At 34.9% G+C, this 22,226-nt stretch overlaps 1 protein-coding gene across 2 annotated transcripts in view; it reads left to right on the plus strand.

Moving 5' to 3' along the window:
* Nucleotides 1–293: 293 nt before the first annotated feature.
* The window catches only part of LOC123563631 (uncharacterized), a 29,951-nt gene continuing 8,018 nt past the window's right edge, over nt 294–22,226 (plus strand). Inside the window, exons 1-6 of one of the 2 annotated variants that reach the window (XM_045356533.2) lie at nt 294–392; nt 12,468–12,626; nt 13,183–13,340; nt 14,189–14,345; nt 16,850–17,179; nt 20,593–20,677. In XM_045356533.2, coding sequence (XP_045212468.2) covers nt 12,539–12,626; nt 13,183–13,340; nt 14,189–14,345; nt 16,850–17,179; nt 20,593–20,677 — 818 coding nt within the window. In that variant the 5' untranslated portion in view covers nt 294–392; nt 12,468–12,538. Of the gene's footprint in view, nt 447–12,467; nt 12,627–13,182; nt 13,341–14,188; nt 14,346–16,849; nt 17,180–20,592; nt 20,678–22,226 lie in introns of both variants that reach the window. The other variant, XM_045356532.2, reaches the window with a different exon arrangement.

Consider the following 22,226-nt stretch of genomic DNA (forward strand, 5'->3'; position numbering starts at 1 on the left):
TAAATAATAATAAAAAAATCAGACCTACCTACCCTAATTTTTTGAGCATGTTACCGGAAACAAAGAATTTTTTTAGGCCTAAGCAGTAGATATAGGACATAGACGTGATTTGATGTGATTTTACAGTAAGCAGTTGTAACGAGAGAAATCTCTCTTAGAAGATACATGACCCATAATTTCTCTTCATTTTTTTATCAGTTTTATCATAACTCTTTAAAATGAGGTAAGATGGGTCTTTTGTGTTTGACCTATTTTGCAATCGTGAAACATCGAATATTTCCGTATTTTCCGTCTATTGAGTAGCATAAATAGTATGGTAAAGGTTAAATTTTGGAGTCACATGACCTAAACATGGTGGAAAGTGCGTTGGTGGGAAGGATTACCAGAAATGCGTAAGATCTGTGTATTTGCAACAGAAATAAGTTCAATACTGTCTTTTTTGTTTGGTAAATTATGTTTCTTTTATGTTTTCCTGCGTGATAACAAACTAATTGACCATATGCAGGGCTTTTTTCCGCTATAAATCTACCTCGTGTAATAGTCCCCTTTTTACATACCCCTTTCAAAGGGGTCCGACACGTGTGGGTCACCTTAATATGGCATAATAAATAGTCCTAAGGCACTGGGGGCAAAAACATTGGTCAATAGATATATTACTTTGACCAGGGAAATTGCTCTCTATGGGCCCTTCAACTACCTCACTCTTCAAAACCCCCAAAATTTTTAACACGCTTCGTTGCATCCATTGTTTCTCTCTGTGAATTACAGGGCTATGCATTGCCACTCATGAAAACACACAACTTTAATCCATGCCTTAAACGATGTTCATTTTGTCAAGCTTTGTATGTCACAATAACGAATAAATTTTGATCCATTTACACGCGTTCGTACACACGGAATGCATCAGTAAAATGACTCTTGAATGCAAATTGTCGGTAAAAAATTGCTACAGTCCGATAAACAAACATATTTACTAAAACTCACCACTAATGTTATATTTATATTTCACTTAACACAGACGAAAATCAGTTTCAAGTAAATTTTAAGAATATTTCCCCCATCATCCTCCATCATTACTGGTGCGTGCTATTTGACAGAACGGTTGATGTAGCAAGTGATTTTAAAGCGCTTAGCCAATCAAATCATTTGTTCCATCACCGGTTCTGTCAATAGCACGCGACATGGAAAATGGAGTATGTTGGTGAAAATGTTTTGAAATTTACTTGGAACTGATTTTTGTCTATGTTAAGTGAAACAGAAACATTTCAACAGTGGTGAGTGCTAGTAAAATATGTTTGTTTATCGATCTGTAGCAATTACTCGCCGATAATTTGAATTTAAGATTCATTTAACTGATGAATTCCGTGTGTACGAACGCGTGTAAATGGATTGAAATTTATTCGTAATTGTGACATACAAAAATTAAGCTTGACAAAATGAACATCGTTTAAGGCATGGATTAAAGTTGTGTGTTTTCATGAGTGGCAATGCATAGCCCTATAAATTCACAGAGAGAAACAATGGATGCAACAAAGCGTGTTAAAAATTGTGGGGGTTTTGTAGAGTGTGGTAGTTGAAGGGCCCATAGAGAGCAATTTCCCTGGTCACAGTTATATATCTATTGACCAATGTTTTTGCCCACACGTGTCGGACCCCTTTGACCCCTTTCAGGCCCTCACTTCGTGTGAGTTTGCTTGCTAAATATAAATTTGAACTATGTAAAGTTTTTAGCAAAGGTTAAGCTTTATTTTGATACTGACCATTGATTTCAATTTGCAGAAATAAAAAAGTTACAGGTAAAAAACCTCATTTTCTGTTTCGGGTTTATCATCAGTACCAGTAGATTTTGGTAATTTGCAAATTGTCCCAATTAAGACAATTTCCGAGAGCATTTTCCCAATTCCACCTGTGTCGGTGGCATTCCCAAATTGATGAAAAAAAGGCCTGATATGGACATTATAGATGTTCCGGTATTTCCGTAAATAGGGTCAGGGGGGCTGGCGAGATTAACCGATATAAAGACCGTGTACATTATTAGCGATTATTTTTGCCAGAAGATTAGGATTTAGGAAAGTTCTTACTTTCTCACAAAGGAAATACTATTCTACGACCTCGGCAACAAATTTTTTTGCAAAAGTAATCTGTTTACCTTGAAAAAATACGAATAATTTCACACCTTTGGTATCAAGTCTTGGAAGCGGCAGTGTAGAATAAAAGATAAATTTAGAAAATAAAGTAAACTTCGAGGATACTTTTGCTACATCTTAATTACAACAATGTTAAATGATAATCTGCAATACTTTTTTTTATTCATTTTCTTTGTTTAAAACTTGAAAAAAAGATAAACTAAACACTACAGCCATATAGCGTAATGGCCGATACTCCCCTCACCGTAAAACCGGGAACGGGCGTTTATTGGTGGTTTATACTGGAAAACGGGATTTATCCTATAATGTTGATATCGAGAATATGAATTAAGGCACCGCGAATTGGGTTTTATCATTACAAAGAAAATATTCACAACTCAAAGAAAAGTGAAAATTCGTGAGAACCTATTCACTTGAAACAGCAAGTTTACATTTAGTGTCATCATACCTGTTACAGCAAATATCATACTTTGCAAATTTACGGGAAGCCGTCACGTTGACGTCATCCGCCGCGTTCTCGTTTTCTTTTCTTTCTTTTTTTGTTTGCACTCCGCACAGAACTCCTAACTGTTCAAAAGATATTTTTCAGTTGCATAGAATCTATGCATTTTCAAATCGAAAAAGAGAAATAAAAGAAACATGCTGGCGTGGTTTACGAATTTTTGCGACTGATTCGGGGTGTTCTGTTACTGATGCAGACAACCAGTCTGCTGAGTGTACATAAAACGGAACCGGAAGTCATCGAAAAAATTGCCTTGGTATATGCAGACAACAAAGAGGAATAACTATATACAGACGTTACCGTCCTGGGGATTTTCATCCCCAGCGCTTTGCGATAAACCCCCTATCAATCAGCAAAAAAAATCACAGGCAAGGAAAATGCAAGAGTTATGCAGCATGGTATATTTTTCTCTCAAATGTTACAACAGGCCTCGACCTTAACTTTTTTCAGCAGTTGCCAGCAGGTCCACCAACTGCTAAAATCTAGTAGACCTGCTCAGACTTTAGTGGACCTCCAATTCTATCACAAAAATTGTGATGTTGTAGACGTCATAACTTCATATGACTCAAAGAAGCAGAACTTATTTCTAAAATAATTAAAAATGAAGACTGTAGCAATCTGTTATCCCGAAAATAATTATTTTGAAAAGTGTCCCAAAATATGGACACAATAATCATCTTCACCCGACCCGTGTTGAAAATGAAAAAAAAAAAAAACAAAAACAAAAAACAACAAAAAAAACCCATTAACAATTGTCGGTAATTATTCTGTTGGTAAACTAAGTAATTGGCCTTATTTTCATTATCAATTAACACCTCCTCAAAGAGCTAAATGAAGGGTGTCGGTTTGAATTTTATGGCATCTGAAGTGGAGATCAAAGCGGTATAGTTGCCCGAGGTTGTCATGGCATTACGTCATGTTTTCGCGCCATGTGACACATCACTGTCTGATCGTACTTTCTCGATTCCTTAAATTGTTGAGAAGAAATCAATAAAAAAGTTTTTTCTTTAATTTTTTAAAAGCGAATGTGCAATATCCCGAATAAACTGACATGTAGGGTAAAATGGGGTAACTGGGACACTTAAAGAAACACTGTTGAGTAATATGTTAGTAAGACAAAATATATACTTGGTTTATTGATATTTCAGTATGCGCAACCTATATAATATATGACGAATATAAACTTTTACAAATACCTGATAACCTGTGATTAACTATAAATTAATTAAACATTGGTCAAGTGTCCCAAGTTACCCCACCCAGTTGGGGTAACTTGGGACATTTTAGTTTTATTAGAATTTATGTATATTACAGTCGCATTTATGACAAATGAAACCATTCATGTCCACAGATCAAAAACGAATTCTAAACTGAAAATATAGCTCAGTATTAATTACAATTTATGACTGTTTTGTAAAACAAGGATGCATAAAGAATCAATATGTCCAAGTTTTACCTAAATTATGTCATTATTTGTTTCAATATATGCTTATTATATAAATCGTTTAAAATAGAAAAATGTTATAAGTGTAAATAACTATGTATGAATTAAACATACACTTGACATAATCCATTATGTACTTATATATGTGATTTTTACACTTGAAACTGATCAAAATTTTAAACAGTCTTAAAACAGATTTTATCAAATATTAACGGGACAATTAAAATGTGTGTCTTTTTTCACAAAGAAATAAGGACATTAACTAGCTTTTTGCATACAGGAAGACTCGGGGAGGAGGGGATGAAATGTGAGGGGAATGAAGGCAGGGTTAAGGAGATCTAGAGGGACACATGGGCATACGCTCTCGGAACCTATTGGCAACTGTACCTAGAATGTGTTGTCTGGCCAATATTTGGTGTTTGCTTTAGCCTGAATATTTGACACAACGTCATCTTTTAAAGGAGTAATTAACTAAAAGAACTACTATGTTGGCTTGACTGTCAGTTGGTTCCTGCGCTTCACCTAGTATAAATACTACTTATTAATATAAGATTTGCCGACAGTTTCTTTAAACATGATAGAAATATTAGTATTAGCCTATTAGACTATCAAAAATTCTAAACTCACCAGATTTTACGCAGAATGAGTGGGAGGGGTTCACGGAACGATCTCCCTTTAAATAAACGTATGTGACTAAAAAGTGACTTAGATCATCTAAACTTGGTATCGGGTAGAAAATTCAGTAGTTGCACCAGAGTTAAGCTAATATATATTATGACCACGCCTGTGAAATAGTGGTATACTTACAAAATATCAGAGTTTCGTCATTACTAGACTTTCTTTCCTATTTTCATTTCATTTGTGGAAAAAGATTAAAAGTTGACAATTTATAGTGGTTATGTCCAGTTATGTACAACATTTTATGTACTGTCCATTGGAGCATATCCCCATTTTCTTCCAGCATCCAGTTTGTTCAAAAATAAAATCATGGAGAACTTTGTTCTTAACGACAGTGTCCCACTTGCCCCAATACATTAGGGTAAGTGGTACTCTTTTGAAAAGGAATGTTCAAAAATAAAGTATGTTGTAATTTCTCAAAAACAAATCTCATTGTATGAAATAGTAATGTGATACCTATAGCTTTGCAACTCTTCCCATAACTGAAGGTATCAACACGTACCAATATAAATATTTTGGACATGCCATATTTCACAAACAAGCACCTGTTTTATAACGTTGTTGTCTGACGTCAACGCAACGGTTCATGACAGGCCACTTTATTATTCAAAATGAAAGTCAATAGAATTTTAAAAAAATAATGCCATGTCCTTGATTTGCAATGATACATAATATGCTTCAATATTTCAAACAAGTTAAATGGGATATAAGATGTATAGGAGAACCAGTTTCTTGCGTCAAAATTGACGTCACATTTAGGATCAAGCCGTTACGGTACCGAAATTAAATATCTTTAAGATCTTATTGATATACCGACCACATATAAGCAAATATATCTAGAAAGTCAGACGACTATTTCCACTGTGCGTTTCACTAGACAGGAACATAACGAGAATATTTTAATGCACCATCTGAAAAAAGTAGGCATAATTATTTACAGCGTGTAATTTTATGTTTTCTTATTTTTATTTAATTAGTAATATTCTCAACATATGTCTAAGGAAATCGATTCTTAAAATATTTTCCAATCTATCGGCAGAAAAGTTTTGTCATAATAGGCTTTAACACTGAATGTTCTTTTTCAACATATGATCTTATTAAGGGAACGTAACCAATATTTACCCCAATTTACTGAAAAGTGTAAAGTGTCCCAGTTTCCCCATTGTCCCAGTTACCCCATTTTACACTAAATGTGTTAAGCCGTGAACGATATTAGTGGATATCCTACCTCTGTGACCTATTTGCCCTCAAGGAATTTACATTATTGTTTGAGAAGAATATCTAACAAAGTGTTGTGTCAAAAAATACATGTACAAAGAATCATTTAAAACTTACTAAAAACCGCAACGACATCATACTGCTTTATTTTAAAACCACAATTTCTATTTACGTTCACGAGGTCACGTAACCTATTCTGCCGCGGTAACAGAAATCTGTTTGCCAAAAATCGTTTTACTCCATGTATTTAAATTGCTGCCGCTTTTTCATTATTTAAGATTTTTTAATTGTGTTTTTTTTGTACTTTCTGGTCAAAAGTCTGAATTTTATTACCATAGTATGTACCGTTTATTTACTTTAAGAAAGAAATAAATAATCAAGATCGCGCTGTTTGAAATTTTACAAAACATTATATGAAAATTTGATTGTTTTTAAAGAATTTTGCCTACATTCCTGTCGATATCTTATTAAAATTGTTATAGAATTCAAACTGTATTAGTTCTCAAGCGGTGTTGAAAATTTGAAGCGATTATATTAAAAAATGAATGCACTACGCGCGTTTTTTGTGTAAAAAGTAACCGCGATGTAAATTAGATATTACGATAGGGCGCACGTGCTTGTGGAGTGGAAAATTACCAGCATGACGTTTTGATATATTTACAATTCGCGGGTAAATTCCAGTCAACTCAGGTAATTTTGCCTGATGTAATTTCTCAATTTGGTAAAGTTACCATGTAAAAACCACTCGCCCGATCGATGGAGTAGTCCATTCGTGCTATCCTGACTTTAACTCGCCAATGCTTATAACTGTAGAATGCTGTACTTAAGGCAAAATCAACTTTCGTTTTGTGAATTCGCCGATATGGGTACGATTTTTTCCTCTTATTTTTCACTTTTAAGGGTTTTATTTTACTTGCAGACCGTGACTGAAAATTGGTTGACCGTCGGTCTACCCAACTTTTGATAGTTAGTGGACCTGCCAATATTTTGGTTGCGTCGGTCCAACGGTCCACCGCTAAGGTCGAGGCCTGAATTGTATCAGTTGAATCGATTAAGAAGGATATAGATATATAGTTCAAAGTGTTAAGTTATATAATTAATATGAAATTAGGTGCCAGCTATGATGCATAAAGTAGACCAAACTAAAAATGACTCATATTTGCGAATATGAGATCAACAAAGTATAAAATACACACAGAACGACATCAGGAGATAATCTCATGTAAGCTCGTGTGACCTCGTTATCTTATTTAAGCGCTTGCTGACTTGATCACTTGTGATCAAATTAACAGATGCTTGTTAAAGTATTACACTTTATTAGTATTACAGCCGGGACGAAAAAACCAAATCGGGTCTAATTTTCAAACGACAGATGTTCATTTCTCAGACTTCCAATCATAAATTCCTTCCTTCCCCTTGTAGAGAATACTAATAACATTTAAAAAAAGCACCATTATCAATTCATTATAAACAAACAATCTGATAGAATTAGAAAGTTTTTCATGACACAAACTTTTATCCTTCTACTGTCTATTGCATACACCGGTAATTAAAATGAGATATCATTCAGTTCCCAGGTTATGTTGAAAAAATTTGCTCTATATGCCTTTCAAGTTGCTGATCTATTTATTATGCCACCCTTCGAAGAAGGAGGGGTATATTGTTTTGCAGATGTCGGTCGGTCGGTCGGTAGGTCTGTCGGTCGGTCGGTCGGAATGTAGACCAATCCGTTTCCGGATGATAACTATAGAAAACTTGGGCCTAGGATCATGAAAGTTGATAGGGAGGTTGGTCATCACCAGCAGATGACTCCTATTGATTTTGAGGTCTGTATGTCAAATGTCAAGGTCACAGTGACCCTGAACAGTAAAACGGTTTCCGGATGATAACTCAAGAACACTTGGGCCTAGGATCATGAAAGTTGATAGGGAGGTTGGTAATGACCAGCAGATGACCCCTATTGATTTTGAGGACAGTATGTTAAAGGTTAAGGTCACAGTGACCCTGAACAGTAAAACAATCCGTTTCCGGATGATAACTCAAGAACGCTTAGGCCTAGGGTCACGAAAGTTGATAGGGAGGTTGATCATCCCCAGCAGATGACCCCTATTGATTTTGAGGACAGTATGTCAAAGGTCAAGGTCATAGTGACCCGGAACAGTAAAATGGTTTCCAGGCAATAACTCAGGAACGCTTGGGCCTAGTTTCAGGAAAATTGATAGTTAGGTTGGCCATGACCAGCAGATGACCCTTATTGATTTTGAGGTCATTAGATCAAAGGTCAAGGTCACATTGGCCAGGAACACTTAAAGGGTTTCTGATCTTCTTGTCCAAAACCATAGGGCCTAGGGCTTTGGTATTTGGTAGGTAGCAAAATCTATTGGTCCTCTACCAAGATTGTTCAGATTATTTCCCTGGGGTCAAATATGGCCCCACCTTGGGGGTCACATGGTTTATATAGACTTGATGTAGGAAAAAACTTTGTCCAAAACCACAGGGCCTAGGGCTTTGATATTTTGTATATGACATCATCGAGTGGTCCTCTACTAAGATTGTTCAAATTATTCCCCTAGGGTCAAATATGGCTCCGCCCTGGGGGTCACATGGTTTACATAGACTTATATAGGGAAAAACTTTGAAAATCTTCTTGTCCAAACCACAAAGACTATGGCTTTGATACTTTGTAATGTAGCATCATTCAGTGGTTCGTATTTTTTGTATATTTTGTATATGACATCATCGAGTGGTCCTCTACTAAGATTGTTCAAATTATCCCTCTAGGGTCAAATATGGCCCCGCCCCAGGGGTCATATTGTTCATATAGACTTATATAGGGAAAAACTTAGAATCTTCATGTCCATAACTTAAATCATTCAAATTTGGACCACATGTATAGTTTTGAGTGGCAAGATGAAGCTTGACATGAGTTGACCTTGATCTTGACCTTATGACCTACTTTCACATTTCTGTAGCTACAGCCTTCAAATTTGGACCACATGCATAGGTTTGTGTACTGAAAAAAACTTTGACCTTGTTATTGACCTAGTGACCTACTTTCACATTTTGGAAGGTACAGGTTTCAAATTTGGACCACATGCATAGTTTTTTGTTCCAAAATAAAATTTGACCTTGATTTTGACCTACTTTCACATTTCTCAAGCTAAGCCTTCAAATTTAAACCACAAGCATAGTTTTGTGTACTGAAATGAACTTTGATCTTGAGATTGACCTAGTGACCTACTTTCACATTTCTGAAGGTACAGAATGACCATGAAATTGATCTAGTGACCTGCTTTCACATTTCTCAAGCCACAGCTTTCAAATTTGGACCACATACACATTGTTATGTACCGAAATGAAATTTGACCTTGATTTGACCATGAGCTATTCTTGAAATTTGGAACATTCAAAAATGGCCCAGTGAATGGCGCCAAGATCACTCTGTAATCTCTTGTAAGGTTAATAGGTTAAAGGTCAAGGTCAGATTAAACCAGAATGGTAGAACTTTTGTTTGCAGTGAGCATATAATTTCTGTTCCTTGTGCAATTACTGAATGCATCAAGGGGGACATTGCGTGTTCGACGAGCTCTTGTTTTTATAGCTCTTTGATTAGATCAAATACCAGTCAATATGAGATCTATTTAATTTTCAAATCAACCAAAGTTTTGCCATAAACATTTTAATATATTTTTTTAGCTCATCTGATTTTTTGAAAAAAAATGATGAGTTATTGTCATCACTTGAGCGGTTGTCGGCGTCGGCGTCTGCGTCGGCGTTGCCTGGTTAAGTTTTATGTTTAGGTCAGCTTTTCTCCTAAACTATCAAAGCTATTGCTTTGAAACTTGGAATACTTGTTCACCATCATAAGCTGACCCTGTATAGCAAGAAACATAACTCCATCTTGCTTTTTGCAAGATTTATGGCCCCTTTTGTACTTAGAAAATATCAGATTTCTTGGTTAAGTTTTATGTTTAGGTCAACTTTTCTCCCAAACTGTCAAAGCTATTGCTTTGAAACTTGGAATACTTGTTCACCATCATAAGCTGACCCTGTACAGCAAGAAACATAACTCCATCTTGCTTTTTGCAAGATTTATTGCCCCTTTTGGACTTAGAAAATCAGTTTTCTTGGTTAAGTTTTATGTTTAGGTCAGCTTTTATCCTAAACTATCAAAGCTATTGCTTTAAAACTTGCAGCACTTGTTCACCATCATAAGTTGACCCTGTACAGCAAGAAACATAACTCCATCCTGCTTTTTGCAAGATTTATGGCCCCTTTTGGACTTAGAAAATATCAGATTTCTTGGTTAAGTTTTATGTTTAGGTCAACTTTTTCTCTTAAACTATCAAAGCTATTGCTTTGAAACTTGCAACACTGTTCACCATCATAAGCTGACCCTGTACAGCAAGCAGCGTAACTCCATCCTGATTTTTGCAATAATTATTGCCCCTTTTGGACTTAGAAAATCATTTTCTTGGTTGAGTATTATGTTTAAGTCAACTTTTCTCATAAACTATCAAAGCTATTGCTTTAAAACTTTCAACAGTTTTTCACCATCATAAGTGGACACTGTACATCAAAAAACATAACTCTATCCTGCTTTTTGCAAGAATGATGGCCCTTTTTAGACTTAGAAAATCACGGGTAGGACAATATTTCTATCACACAAAAAAAATCAGATGAGCGTCAGCACCCGCAAGGCGGTGCTCTTGTTTTATTTAATATGTTTATTGTTTTATTTTAAATAATTCAATTAAATTGGTAAATAAGAATATTACATTTCATATTCAGTCTTCACCTTGCATACATGAATATGAGATTCTAACTGCTCATGCAAATTATTTCAATAATATATACCTTATAAATTCTTCAAGTTCAAATCAACCCAAATTTTGCCTGAAAATAGTTTAGAAATATATTCAGTAGTTTGATATATAAAATAATAAATTTATTTCATAAAAAAAAAATCCCATATTGATCTTTACAGCGCATTCACGACGGTGCCCCATTCACAAATACAGTATGATACAGCTTGAGTGAATTATTTCAAATAAATTTTGTATTAATATATATTACAGTTTGATAAAAAAGAACAATTAATTTATGATTTAATTCATAAATAAAAATTTACACTTGTTACCACCCTCGCCCTTCCAATACCCCGATAACCTCAAAATACCCCCCTTCCCATCTGGTCCCACCAAATAACCCCTGCCCTCCCATTTATCTGTGAAATACCCCCTTCCACCGGCTTGAGAACTGCTTCCACGCTATACAAACAAAATACCTTCCCCACTCCTTCCCGCTAGACACCCCCCCCATCCACCTGTTCCTGACCCATTAACTTTAAATGACCACCCCTGTTCCTAAAAACTGTTTTCACAGGGGGGTGGCTGTTTTCTGGAATAGCCCAATTCATGAAAATTTGTTATGAATGTAGTGAATCAAACAGTTTCAGTTCTGTGATAGGACATGAATAATCATGCAAATGATGTTCACAAGATAAAGATAACAGAATCTAGCACCAGAAGCCACCATTTACATACATTGTATATCACCTATATTTAAAACTGTTAGAGTTGGGGGTTGGGTCCTCCTATTCCAAATTGAAGTAGGGAATACCCCATTCTGTACATGTATAACTCCACTCGGCACTCTATGTCGTGACAATCACGCTTTTTCCATCTACTTGTTTCCCTAATGAAAATTTCAGAATCTGGGCCTGCAAAGTTTCTTTTCCTTTCATGGCTTTTGTGGTTTTAACAACAATTTACAAATAAAGCCCACATAATGTCAGGCTTAACCTCCTGACATTAGTGCATTTTTGATGACGTTGGCGCAACATTAAGACGCGACAGAACGTGTGCATATTTCTCGATGCAAATCTAATACACAATGTAATCTTTTTAAATTGCATATGCATCTACATTTAAAATAATTATATAAATGATTCAAATTTTTGTTAATAAGCCTGAATGAAATTGAAAAACTGTTGCGACGACATTTACATGAAACTCAGACGTCACAAATGACATCACGCACCCGATATGAAATTTGAACGTCAATACAGAAAAATATTGATGTTTCAGGTGCCATGAAACGTAACAGAGTTCATAAATAAGATGTAATAATTAAATGTATGTATGGCCGACACAAGGTGATAATTTTTTTTAATTTTAAATCACAGGAGTCTGAAATTCTATCAATAAGACCATAGAAGTCTATCTTTACAAAAAATACGCCCTATATATATAAAGTTTATTTTATATATATAGGGGGTATTTTTTGTAAAGATAGACTTCTATGGTCTTATTGATAAAATTTCAGACTCCTGTGTTTAAATAGAATGTGTATCTCAGTATTTTATCAAACTTTAATAGATTTTGTTGCACTGTATGATAAATACATCATGTGACAGACACTGCTACCTGCTTAACTTTAATTAGGTTTTAATTTGAAATATTTATGATTATTTCAGTCTGGTCAGTGTGTTTACATAATGTAGCAATTGGTGGACTATTAATACCAGCTGTGAAACAGTCAATATAGATGACTATGACTTATATTATAATGGATTCAGTGTGTAAGATTGTGGTACTGGCGTTACTGTTGGAAGTATCATCCTCTGCTGAAATAGGTAAGTCACTTTATTTCCTGCCTGCACAGATACACTCACAAAAAATGTATATAAAATAGGAAAGAAGAAGGTGAGAACCAGCTTGGGGGCAGCATGCAACAGTCAACTGTCAGTCAGTTTGTTTATTTTTTTGTCTTGTCAATAACTTTGTCATGCCTAGATTTGAAATATTTGCACAAACATTTGCAGTATCCGTATGATATTCTATATGTAAGACCCAGACCACTAGTTCAAGTCGGTGTAGAAGTGTCCGGTAACTCACTGTGAGACACAAATTTTGAGTCTCACATTACACATATTAAGGTTATCACTTTATTCCTAGCCATCTAAAGAGGCATTTATACTGAGTCTAATACATATATATATATATATTATATATATAATAAGACTCATTTTAGTGTATCTGGCTGAAATGAAAGATAAAATGGCACTACGAAGCATTGTGAATTTAAAAAGCTGTTTTATTTTTATTAATCTTCAGTGCCTTTCTGTCACCAGATATTTTAATTACTCTGGGTCTTTTGTTAATTTTTTTTATTTGACATATATTTTTCAGTGGATGACTACAAGTTGAATTTGACAAGCAGTGGACCAGCAGTGTTTGGCTCATATATAACATTTCAAGCACAGTTATTTCTTGGTGCTAGTAGTAAAACTCCACAAGATGAGAAGTTGTTCCGATATGATTGGAAAGATACAGTTGATCTCTTGACAGTAAGCAACTTATTATTATTATTTAGTTTAGAAGATATTAGTAGTTGAATTTGATCTTTTGTAGTGGTTACATGAATTATACTAAAAATGTTCCTTTAGTCACTTCATATTTCATTTTCTGTAGATTATTTCATATCTCTCTATATCTAAAATGACTCTTGGCATTCCTGTATGACTTCAATTATTTAACTGTCATTTAACGGGTTGCCATTCATTCATTTATAAAATGATTTTCATTTCTGTACCCTGAATCCAGGCTTTATTCCAAACACCATCACTTCCGGTTTATCGAACTTTCGGAACTACCTTAAAAAGCTAAAGTGTATTTCAGTTGAGAATTGGATGAGGTAACGCATATTAAGGGAGCATTTATACTGGGATACGTTGTAGTACATGTATATCCTGACGATATTTACAAGTTCACGTACTTGGGAGGTTAAACTCATTTATTTTTGCTTGTTAATAGGATAGCGGTATATTTATTACATTCTGCAAGTTTGGGCTAGATACCTTGAAAACTTTAAGAGGAGTTTCCAGAAAAAGTTCATGTAATTTTGAGCACTATACAGCATTCTCTAAAATTTCAAAGGGCCATAACTCCTAATCCAGGCACATGACATTGTATGCAAGATATATGTCTGTAAGTTTTGGGAAAATCCCTTCAAAACTGTAGCAGACTGACTGATGGAGCATAAAAAAGAGATGAATACAGATTTTTCAAAGATTACTATTTTCACCTTTTGAAATTTTATGTAAAAAGTCATAGAGAAGCTTATGTTCATGAAAAATTCTTTAGAAAAATGAATGAAAATAATCATATTTCTTATGTCGATATTTTATATCCTAAGGAGAGCCAGCATGCAGATTTCAACACCAGCCTTCATCGCTGCTTTGATTCTTACGTTACTCCAGATGGTTATAAAATGCATGTGTCGGTGTATGATTTAAAGTCCAAAGCCGTGTTTAGACCAGTTTCAAAAAAGGAATTAGACTTCATTATTACATGTAAGTAATTTTCATATGTTTTATCTACATAGAGTATAGAGTATTTCCCGTCAGGGATTACAAAGTACAGAATTATACTTTCCGGTATATTACATGAGTCAAATATTGTCAATGGATAAAGAAATGAATTGCAGCAAATGGCACACTCTGCTACCCTCAACAATGATGATTTTGAATAACATGTTGTTGTACTTTACAAACTGAGAGTAATAAAGAATTTATATTTTAGACACTATGATTTTGCATTTTCGTTAAGGACTTCGGACACTATCATATGCTTCTAGCCTACATTTTGAATGCAAAATTCTCCATAAGTATTTAAACAATACCCAAATCGTTTCGAGCCAATGATAAACCAATGTGTTAGTTAACTTATTACAGCAGAAACTGTTTTTTATCTGTTCCTATCAAGATGTTTTTCTTATTTTATCTAGGCCAGGGTATATTTTCTTGAAAAAATAAAATGTTTAATTTCCGTAAAAATATAATGTCATCACTTTACGGATGTTTTAAATATATAAATTCCAGTCGAAAAAAGTGACAAAATCTGTTTATTTAAGGAAAAAATAACATTTTAAAATTAAAATCCTAAAAATAAATAAAAAAGCGAGCGATATTTTTGCAAACAACCTGTACTTGATTTATCTATACACTGTTCGTAATGTAAAGTTATTGATGCATTACATGTATGAATAGATATACATGTATAAGTGACCGGTCAGTTTTATTACAGTGGTTCAGGTAGTTATTTAAGTACATGTACATGTCTGTATAGCTGTGTTTTAAGTGATGGCAGGTATTTGTGTGCTGTATAACATTAATACTACGAAAAGGCAGTCATCTTATCAAGCCGTAGGGTGGGTTCTTGCTTGGAATAAGTACCAGTGGCACAGATAATATTTGAGCCACGCCATGAGAAAACCAACATAGTGCAATTGCGACCAGCATGTATCCAGACCAGCCTGTGGATCTGTGCAGTCTAGTCACGGATCTGTGCTGTCCGCTAACGGTTTCTCTAATTCCAATAGGCTTTGAAACCTAACAGCATGGATCCTGACCAGAGTGCGCTGATGCGCAGGCTGGTCTGGATCCATGCTGGTCGCAAAACACTATGTTGGTTTTCTCATGGCACGGCTCATTTGGCTTAAACATTTAATAAAAATGTATCCGAGATGACAGTTCTTTGTGGGGATTGCCTAAGGAAGCTGTATTGGAAAAAGTTAAATCGGGATAAGTCTGACAACAGCCCATTTAAAGATAATGTTGTCTAATCAGGGCAGAAGTTGTGAGCAAAACACATTCGAAATGTATCATTTGTAGGGCTAAAGTAGAAGCAGGTCGATGCATAAAAATTCCACCTTAAACTCGGCTGGACCTTTCAGTTCGTTTTCGCGTCTGGCCGTATTTGTATATGTCATCTGCATGGAACGCGACTTGACACATCACTTTCGTGACATCACACTGAATGTGAAACCGTCACTGTCATGACCTGCCATGAAGCTACTGTTCTGGACCTATGCATCACAGGCATATCAATAGCAAGCGTTATTTCTGTTTGATGGACTATAGTCAGGATCAGATTATCTGCTGTGCACATATTGACTCTTTTTTGTGGTGTTTAGTCCGTCGCAAAGGACAATACTCAATTCAGTTTTCACAGAAGGAAGAACATGAAGTAATGAATCCGTGTGACATTTAGTTCGTGTCTAAAAGAAATAAATATAAACGCACAGAAGAAGATGAAAAAAATTAAGAAATGAAAAATATATAAAAATACAAAAAATAATAAAAACAAAATGGAAAACAAATAACATCCTCATCGCTAATGGCTGGCGTGCGCGTCGCGAGGAGGGCATGCAGAAGATTAGCTGGTGTGTTGCTAGTATTTTACAGCACACATTTGCCAATCTACTGCAACAAACAACCAGGATAAGCCAATGAAAATTTAACCCAACGAATAATATTCACAGCAGTTGCTTCTCTCACTACTATACATGTATAAAATGCCTATGTGTACCCTCTCAAACATTTGCATAGTATTTGAGTTACAAACAGATGTAAAAATATGTGACAATCTAATTATTAAACATGAATGTAAAAAGTATTGGTTACTTTACATTTAGGAACACCTTGTAGTTATATTTTTTGTTTAAAAGTACTGTTCCACCCCATGCATCAACACAATAGTCACGGAAAATGTGTATAATTAATATCTACATGTGCTGGCCAAATATGGTTTTGATGCACGGGTGGGAACAATGTTGTATAAAACAAAATAGCTTTTATATGTATAATAAAAGGGTACGTAATTCTATTTAGAGCAAAACTCACCGTTTTATGAAACAAATATTGAAAATTTGACTTTAAGAAATAATTTCAAATATGTATTTTGATGGTGTATGTAATTAAATACTTATTTCTTAGTGGTTTATTTTTCACTGTTGGAGTAGGCAAATTCATATAGAAAGTGTCCGAAGTCCTTTCCATGTTCATTCTATTTTCAGCAACTTTGAATGGCAATTTGAAGCATAACCAGACTATACACAGAAGTTCGAGGGCATCAAACAACACTTTTTCAACACATAAACCTGTGCATTTCATGGCAAACCTTACAGATCACTTCAGATTTGCACCAAATTTTACATACGAATGGTTTATTGATGATGAAAAATATATAGCAGGAAATGTTAAAAATGAGAGCATAAAATTTGAGAAGCCTGGGAGACATAACGTTAGACTAGATGTTGTATCAACAGGAATTACAATAGACTGTAGGGGAGAGGAATATGTCAAAGATCTGAAGGGTTCATTCCAGACCAATGTAGTTTTGAAAGGTAAGACTGAAATGATTAGTTGAATTTATTTCATGTTTAGGTATCTTAGTTGTAGCTGCCACTGTTAAACTATTAGAAGACTGTTAGTAATTTTTAGGGGACGAGTGCAGGATACAGAAGAGAATGTAAGAAACTTTGCTGGAGAGGTAGGGACTCTATACTCATGACCTGTGATTTCATGCTCCTGCATCTTACTATGTAACCACTTCATCCACTCCTATTGCTTATATGAATATAAAGATAGGTTATAAACTGACTGATTTTATCTTTTAAGTGCATCTTAATGACATATCAACATGTTTTTAGATTGTCACTCAACACTAAATGAATTTTGTTCCTGATTAATTTCTAGACAAGAGCTGAAAGCATGACTGTAAAAACAAAGTATATAAGATGTTATGTAGAGATATAAATACTTACACCAGACCCTGACCTGATTACTGCACTGCTGTAATGGGGTTATCACTGGTAAAACTTTCATGTACAAGTCTATCATATTGACCAAATAACCTATCAAATTATATGAGGTCACACATGGAAAATAGTTTGGGTTAAGTAAACGGGATGTAGTTGTATGGTGAAGACCAGGTCAAAGGGTCTAAATTTAAGAAATGTTTTCTAAATAGCATTTGTTTGTTACGAATTGGTCAGAAGTAGTAGTTTGGTTGGTGCATGACTAATTACTCACCATATTTATAATGATTTTCTTTAAGTGTTTTAGTGAAGTGGATGAAGTGACAGAGACAAAATTAGTTCTGACTTATTCTGACCAGACGATTTGTTAATGTAGACTAAATTGAAGATGTTAATCATGATAACTAGAATCTAAACTTTATAAATCAAACCTGCTGTAACGTTCACCTGTATACAGTATAACCCTTCTTAGAATGGTCAACCCGCTGGCTTAGCTCAGTAGGGAGTGGACAGATTTACAGATTGTGGGGTCATGAGTTCGATCCCCGGTGGGGCATATGTTCTCCGTGACAATTTGATAAAAGACATTGTGTCTGAAATCATTTGTCCTCTACCTCTGATTCATGTGGGGGAAGTTAGCAGTTACTTTCGGAGAACAGATTTGTACTGGTACAGAATCCAGGAACACTGGTAAGGTTAACTGACTTTCGTGTCATAACTGAAATACTGTTGACAAAATGCATTAAACCCCAAACAAACAAACTTAGAATGGTCATTTTTAGGTCTGATAATTTAATATATAGGTAGGCAGTTCTTCTTCCAACGTGCCTGTCCATACCTGAAGTAATGCCTGGAGGGGCACCTAGGGTCTTCATCTACAATCAAAATCTGGAAAGTTGCTATTTGACTGTTGTTTTATAATTGTGTTGGTTATGAGTAAGACCCAACATATAAAATATACAGTGTGGTAGATATAACATACATATTAGAATTCTGTACTTATCAGTACTTGCGCATTCCAAAGAAATTTAGATGCAAAACATCAAAACTTGGAGGTAGTGATCACCTGTCTTACTCTACAACTTATTTTCAGTCCCCTGAGTGACTGCTATAAAATGTGTATATGTTAGCCTGTACTATTAACACTGTTTTCACTTTATTTGAAGAGGTTTGATATGTGTACACTGTTACAACTTTCCCCAATGTGATTAAGGAAGATAATATTTTAGATACTTAAAGTAAATAAAGGAAGATACCCTCCTTTATTATATGTTATCAGACATTACAAAACAATTAAGTATACATTGATCCTGATAATTTTAAATTTTGTTTACATTGTATTCAGCAAGCTGGGTCAAAATAGACTGCACATGTTTTACAATGTGTCTGTACTATAAATTTATTTATAGATACAGGACCTCCTGTGACCTCTGACCTTACAGCAGTGGGCACAGTGCCAAGCTTTATAGCCCTGTCTCACTGTAGACATGTGACTTGATACCCCATTTTCATTTCTTTAGTGTGACTGTTACATAATGACACCATGACCTAATGGTACTGAGTTCCTTGCATTTTTGTCTGTAAAATAATAACTTTCGACTAAACTGGATGTTAGATGACAATAAGTGATACAGTCAAACCTGTCTATAAAGACCACCCTTGGGAGAGCCAAAATGTGGTCTTTATAGGGGGGTTGTCTTTATTCACAGGTTAAACTACACTGTAAATGTTAAAATGGGAAACAAAACCTGTGGTCTTTAGAGCCAGGTGGTCTCTGTTCAGAGGTGGTCTTTAACACAGGTTTGACTGTACTTCAGTTTCATAAATTATTTTATCTACCCTTAAAGGATAAAACACTGCCATGAAGCTGTCTCTTCATTAATTACTACTTTATCTACCCTTGCAGTATAAATCACTTCTGTCATGTCAGTTGGACTCTCTCTTCATTGATAGCTATTTTAACTACCCTTTAAGTATAAAACACTGCAGTTAGGCTTTCTCTTCATTAATCAATGTCCTAACTACATTTTAAATGTGTCCGCCCACTTAGCTCAGTAGGTAAGAGCCTTAGTCTACGGATCGCGGGGCCGCGAGTTCGGTCTCCGGGCGGGGCACATGTTCTCCGTGACTATTTGAGAAACGACATTGTGTCTGAAATCATTAGTCCTCCACCTCTGATTCATGTGGAGAAGTTGGCAGTTACTTGCGGAGAACAGGTTTGTACTGGTACAGAATCCAGGAACACTGGTTAGGTTAACTGCCCGCCGTTACATGACTGAAATACTGTTGAAAAATCCAAAACAAACAAACAAAACCTTTTAAATGTAAAACACTACAATTAGGCTTTCTCTTCATTAATCAATGTTTTATCTGCCTTTTAAGTGTAAAACTCTGCAATTAGGCTTTCTCTTCATTAATTTTTGAGGATAAAACACTGCAGTAAGGTTGTCTCGTCATTAATTACTATTTTATTTGACCTTTAAATATAAAACACTCCAATTAGGCTGTCTCCATTAATTACTGTTTTTTTTATCTACTCTTTAAGTATAAAACAATGCTGTTAGGCTATCTCTTCATTAATTACAATTTTATCTGACCTTTAATTAAGCATAAAACACTTCAGTTAGGCTGTCTCTTCATTAAGTACTATTTTATCTACCCTTTAAGTATAAAACACTGCTGTTAGGCTGTCTCTTCATTAATTACTATTTTATGTACCCATTAACACTACCCATCTACTGCATGGATGTGCAGGCTGATCATGATCTGCACTGGTCGCAAAGGCAGAATCAGTCGTGTCCAGCATGATAAGTGTTAAGTATAAAACAATGCTGTTAGGTGTCTCACAGACTAGTCCCTTGTCTCAGAAGTTTTTCTCTTTTTTTTTTCAGTTAAGCAGAACCGATTTTGTGTAAACTAAGTTGGTAAAAGGTGTGTAATTTAAGGTGTTTTTGTGACATGAAATAATTCAGATAATGAGAAGGTGATTATAATTTCAGATCCTGTGTTAAAGCTTAACCTATATGGGAAGACTGCGATAACTGAAGGAGGGAATATAACTCTTGTTGCAGTCTTCAATGGAAGGTAAGATGTATCAAGCAAGTTGAACATTATTTTACACTAGAGACAAGAAAGGAAGCATCATATGAGGGGCAGTCAGAAAATATCTAAACTTTTGATCTTTCTCAAAAACCAATATTTTATAAAAAAATCTTTTTAATCTTTTTCAAAGTATTCCCAGTCTACGTCTGTACACTTGCCATCTTCATGAGAGCTTTTGTATTCGCGCTGCAAACCATGAAGTAGATCTACTGCTGATGCTGAAATTAAATCTGCCATAGTCTTATATTTGTTTCCAGCGAGCCTTATTTTCAGTGCTGGAAACAAAAGTGGAAGGAGGCAAAGTCAGTTTTATATGTTTACCCGCATGGAATTTTATCTGAATTAAATAGATTGATGCATATAAACACAGCTTGAATGTATATAAAGTCAAACTGACTCCTTTGATGAAAGTATTTACAGCAGTTGAATTGCATATGATATAATTATATTGACCACAAAGTTGGAGCATTTCTGAGGTGGAAATGATAGATTGAATTGGCTTGTTTCCATACCTACCATTATCATTTGGAATATTTGCATTTTGAGAGGAGATTGCAAATGGAAAATGTTAATTGGGATACAAAGTAAAAATGTCTGCAGTTTCGCCATTCATGGATAACTTGGTTGTATTTAGAGATTGATACCTGAAAAAGTTTGCATTACTGGATCAGTTAGAACAATGTAAAGACAGAAAGCCAAACTTTAAGGAGTGAACTTCACTTTGAATGATCTTCGGTTTTTTGTATAAAACACAGTAAAGGCCATCTTAAAACATGCTCTTTTATTTTATGCTAACTAATGAAATACTGTATTCTATCAGCTAAATATTTTTATTTATTTTATGTTTTCCAGTGAATTATAGAGTTTTCTCAGTGAAATAAAAGTGATAATCCACAGTTTTGAAACAGTAGATTATCATTTTTATTTTCACTGTTTTTGCCGAACTAGTTCCGGTCCTCCGTCGCGATTGAAGTCAAATTGTATACCGAGCGTTATGAATACCGGGGACCATAATGATGATGACGTCGTTAAAATGACGTCATTTGTGTTATGCTTTCTGCTGACCTTTCCCACGATTTTCGACATTTTATAAGTTACCCAACAAAAGTAGAGTTTTACACATGAAATAAAAAGAAAATTTGTTTGTGTCAGTGAAATATGCCACTAGTGAAAATATCAGTTTTTGATGCTCACTTGTGAAATAAAATTGATATTTCACTGAAACAAACAAATATCCTCTATATCTCATCACTCACACTGTGAAAATATGAAATCTATATTTTCACACTGTGAGAAATATAGCTCTGCCCGCTCATATATTGTGTATGAATTTTAAATTATTTGTTTAAAACAGGATGAAAATTGTAGTCGCACTTTGTTCTTTATAGTATATTTCTTGATTCAGACTATTTTACTTAATGAGAATTTCATAACGTTACGCAGCAAAAAAAAAATGGAACTTTATGTTGTGTGCGTCTTTTTAACGTCACAACACGTCGGACGTCATGTCTGTTTACGCGCGTCTGTTTCC

This window comes from Mercenaria mercenaria, chromosome 2 (assembly GCF_021730395.1).
Source record: "Mercenaria mercenaria strain notata chromosome 2, MADL_Memer_1, whole genome shotgun sequence".
In the NCBI taxonomy this organism is placed as follows: Eukaryota; Metazoa; Mollusca; class Bivalvia; order Venerida; family Veneridae; genus Mercenaria; species Mercenaria mercenaria.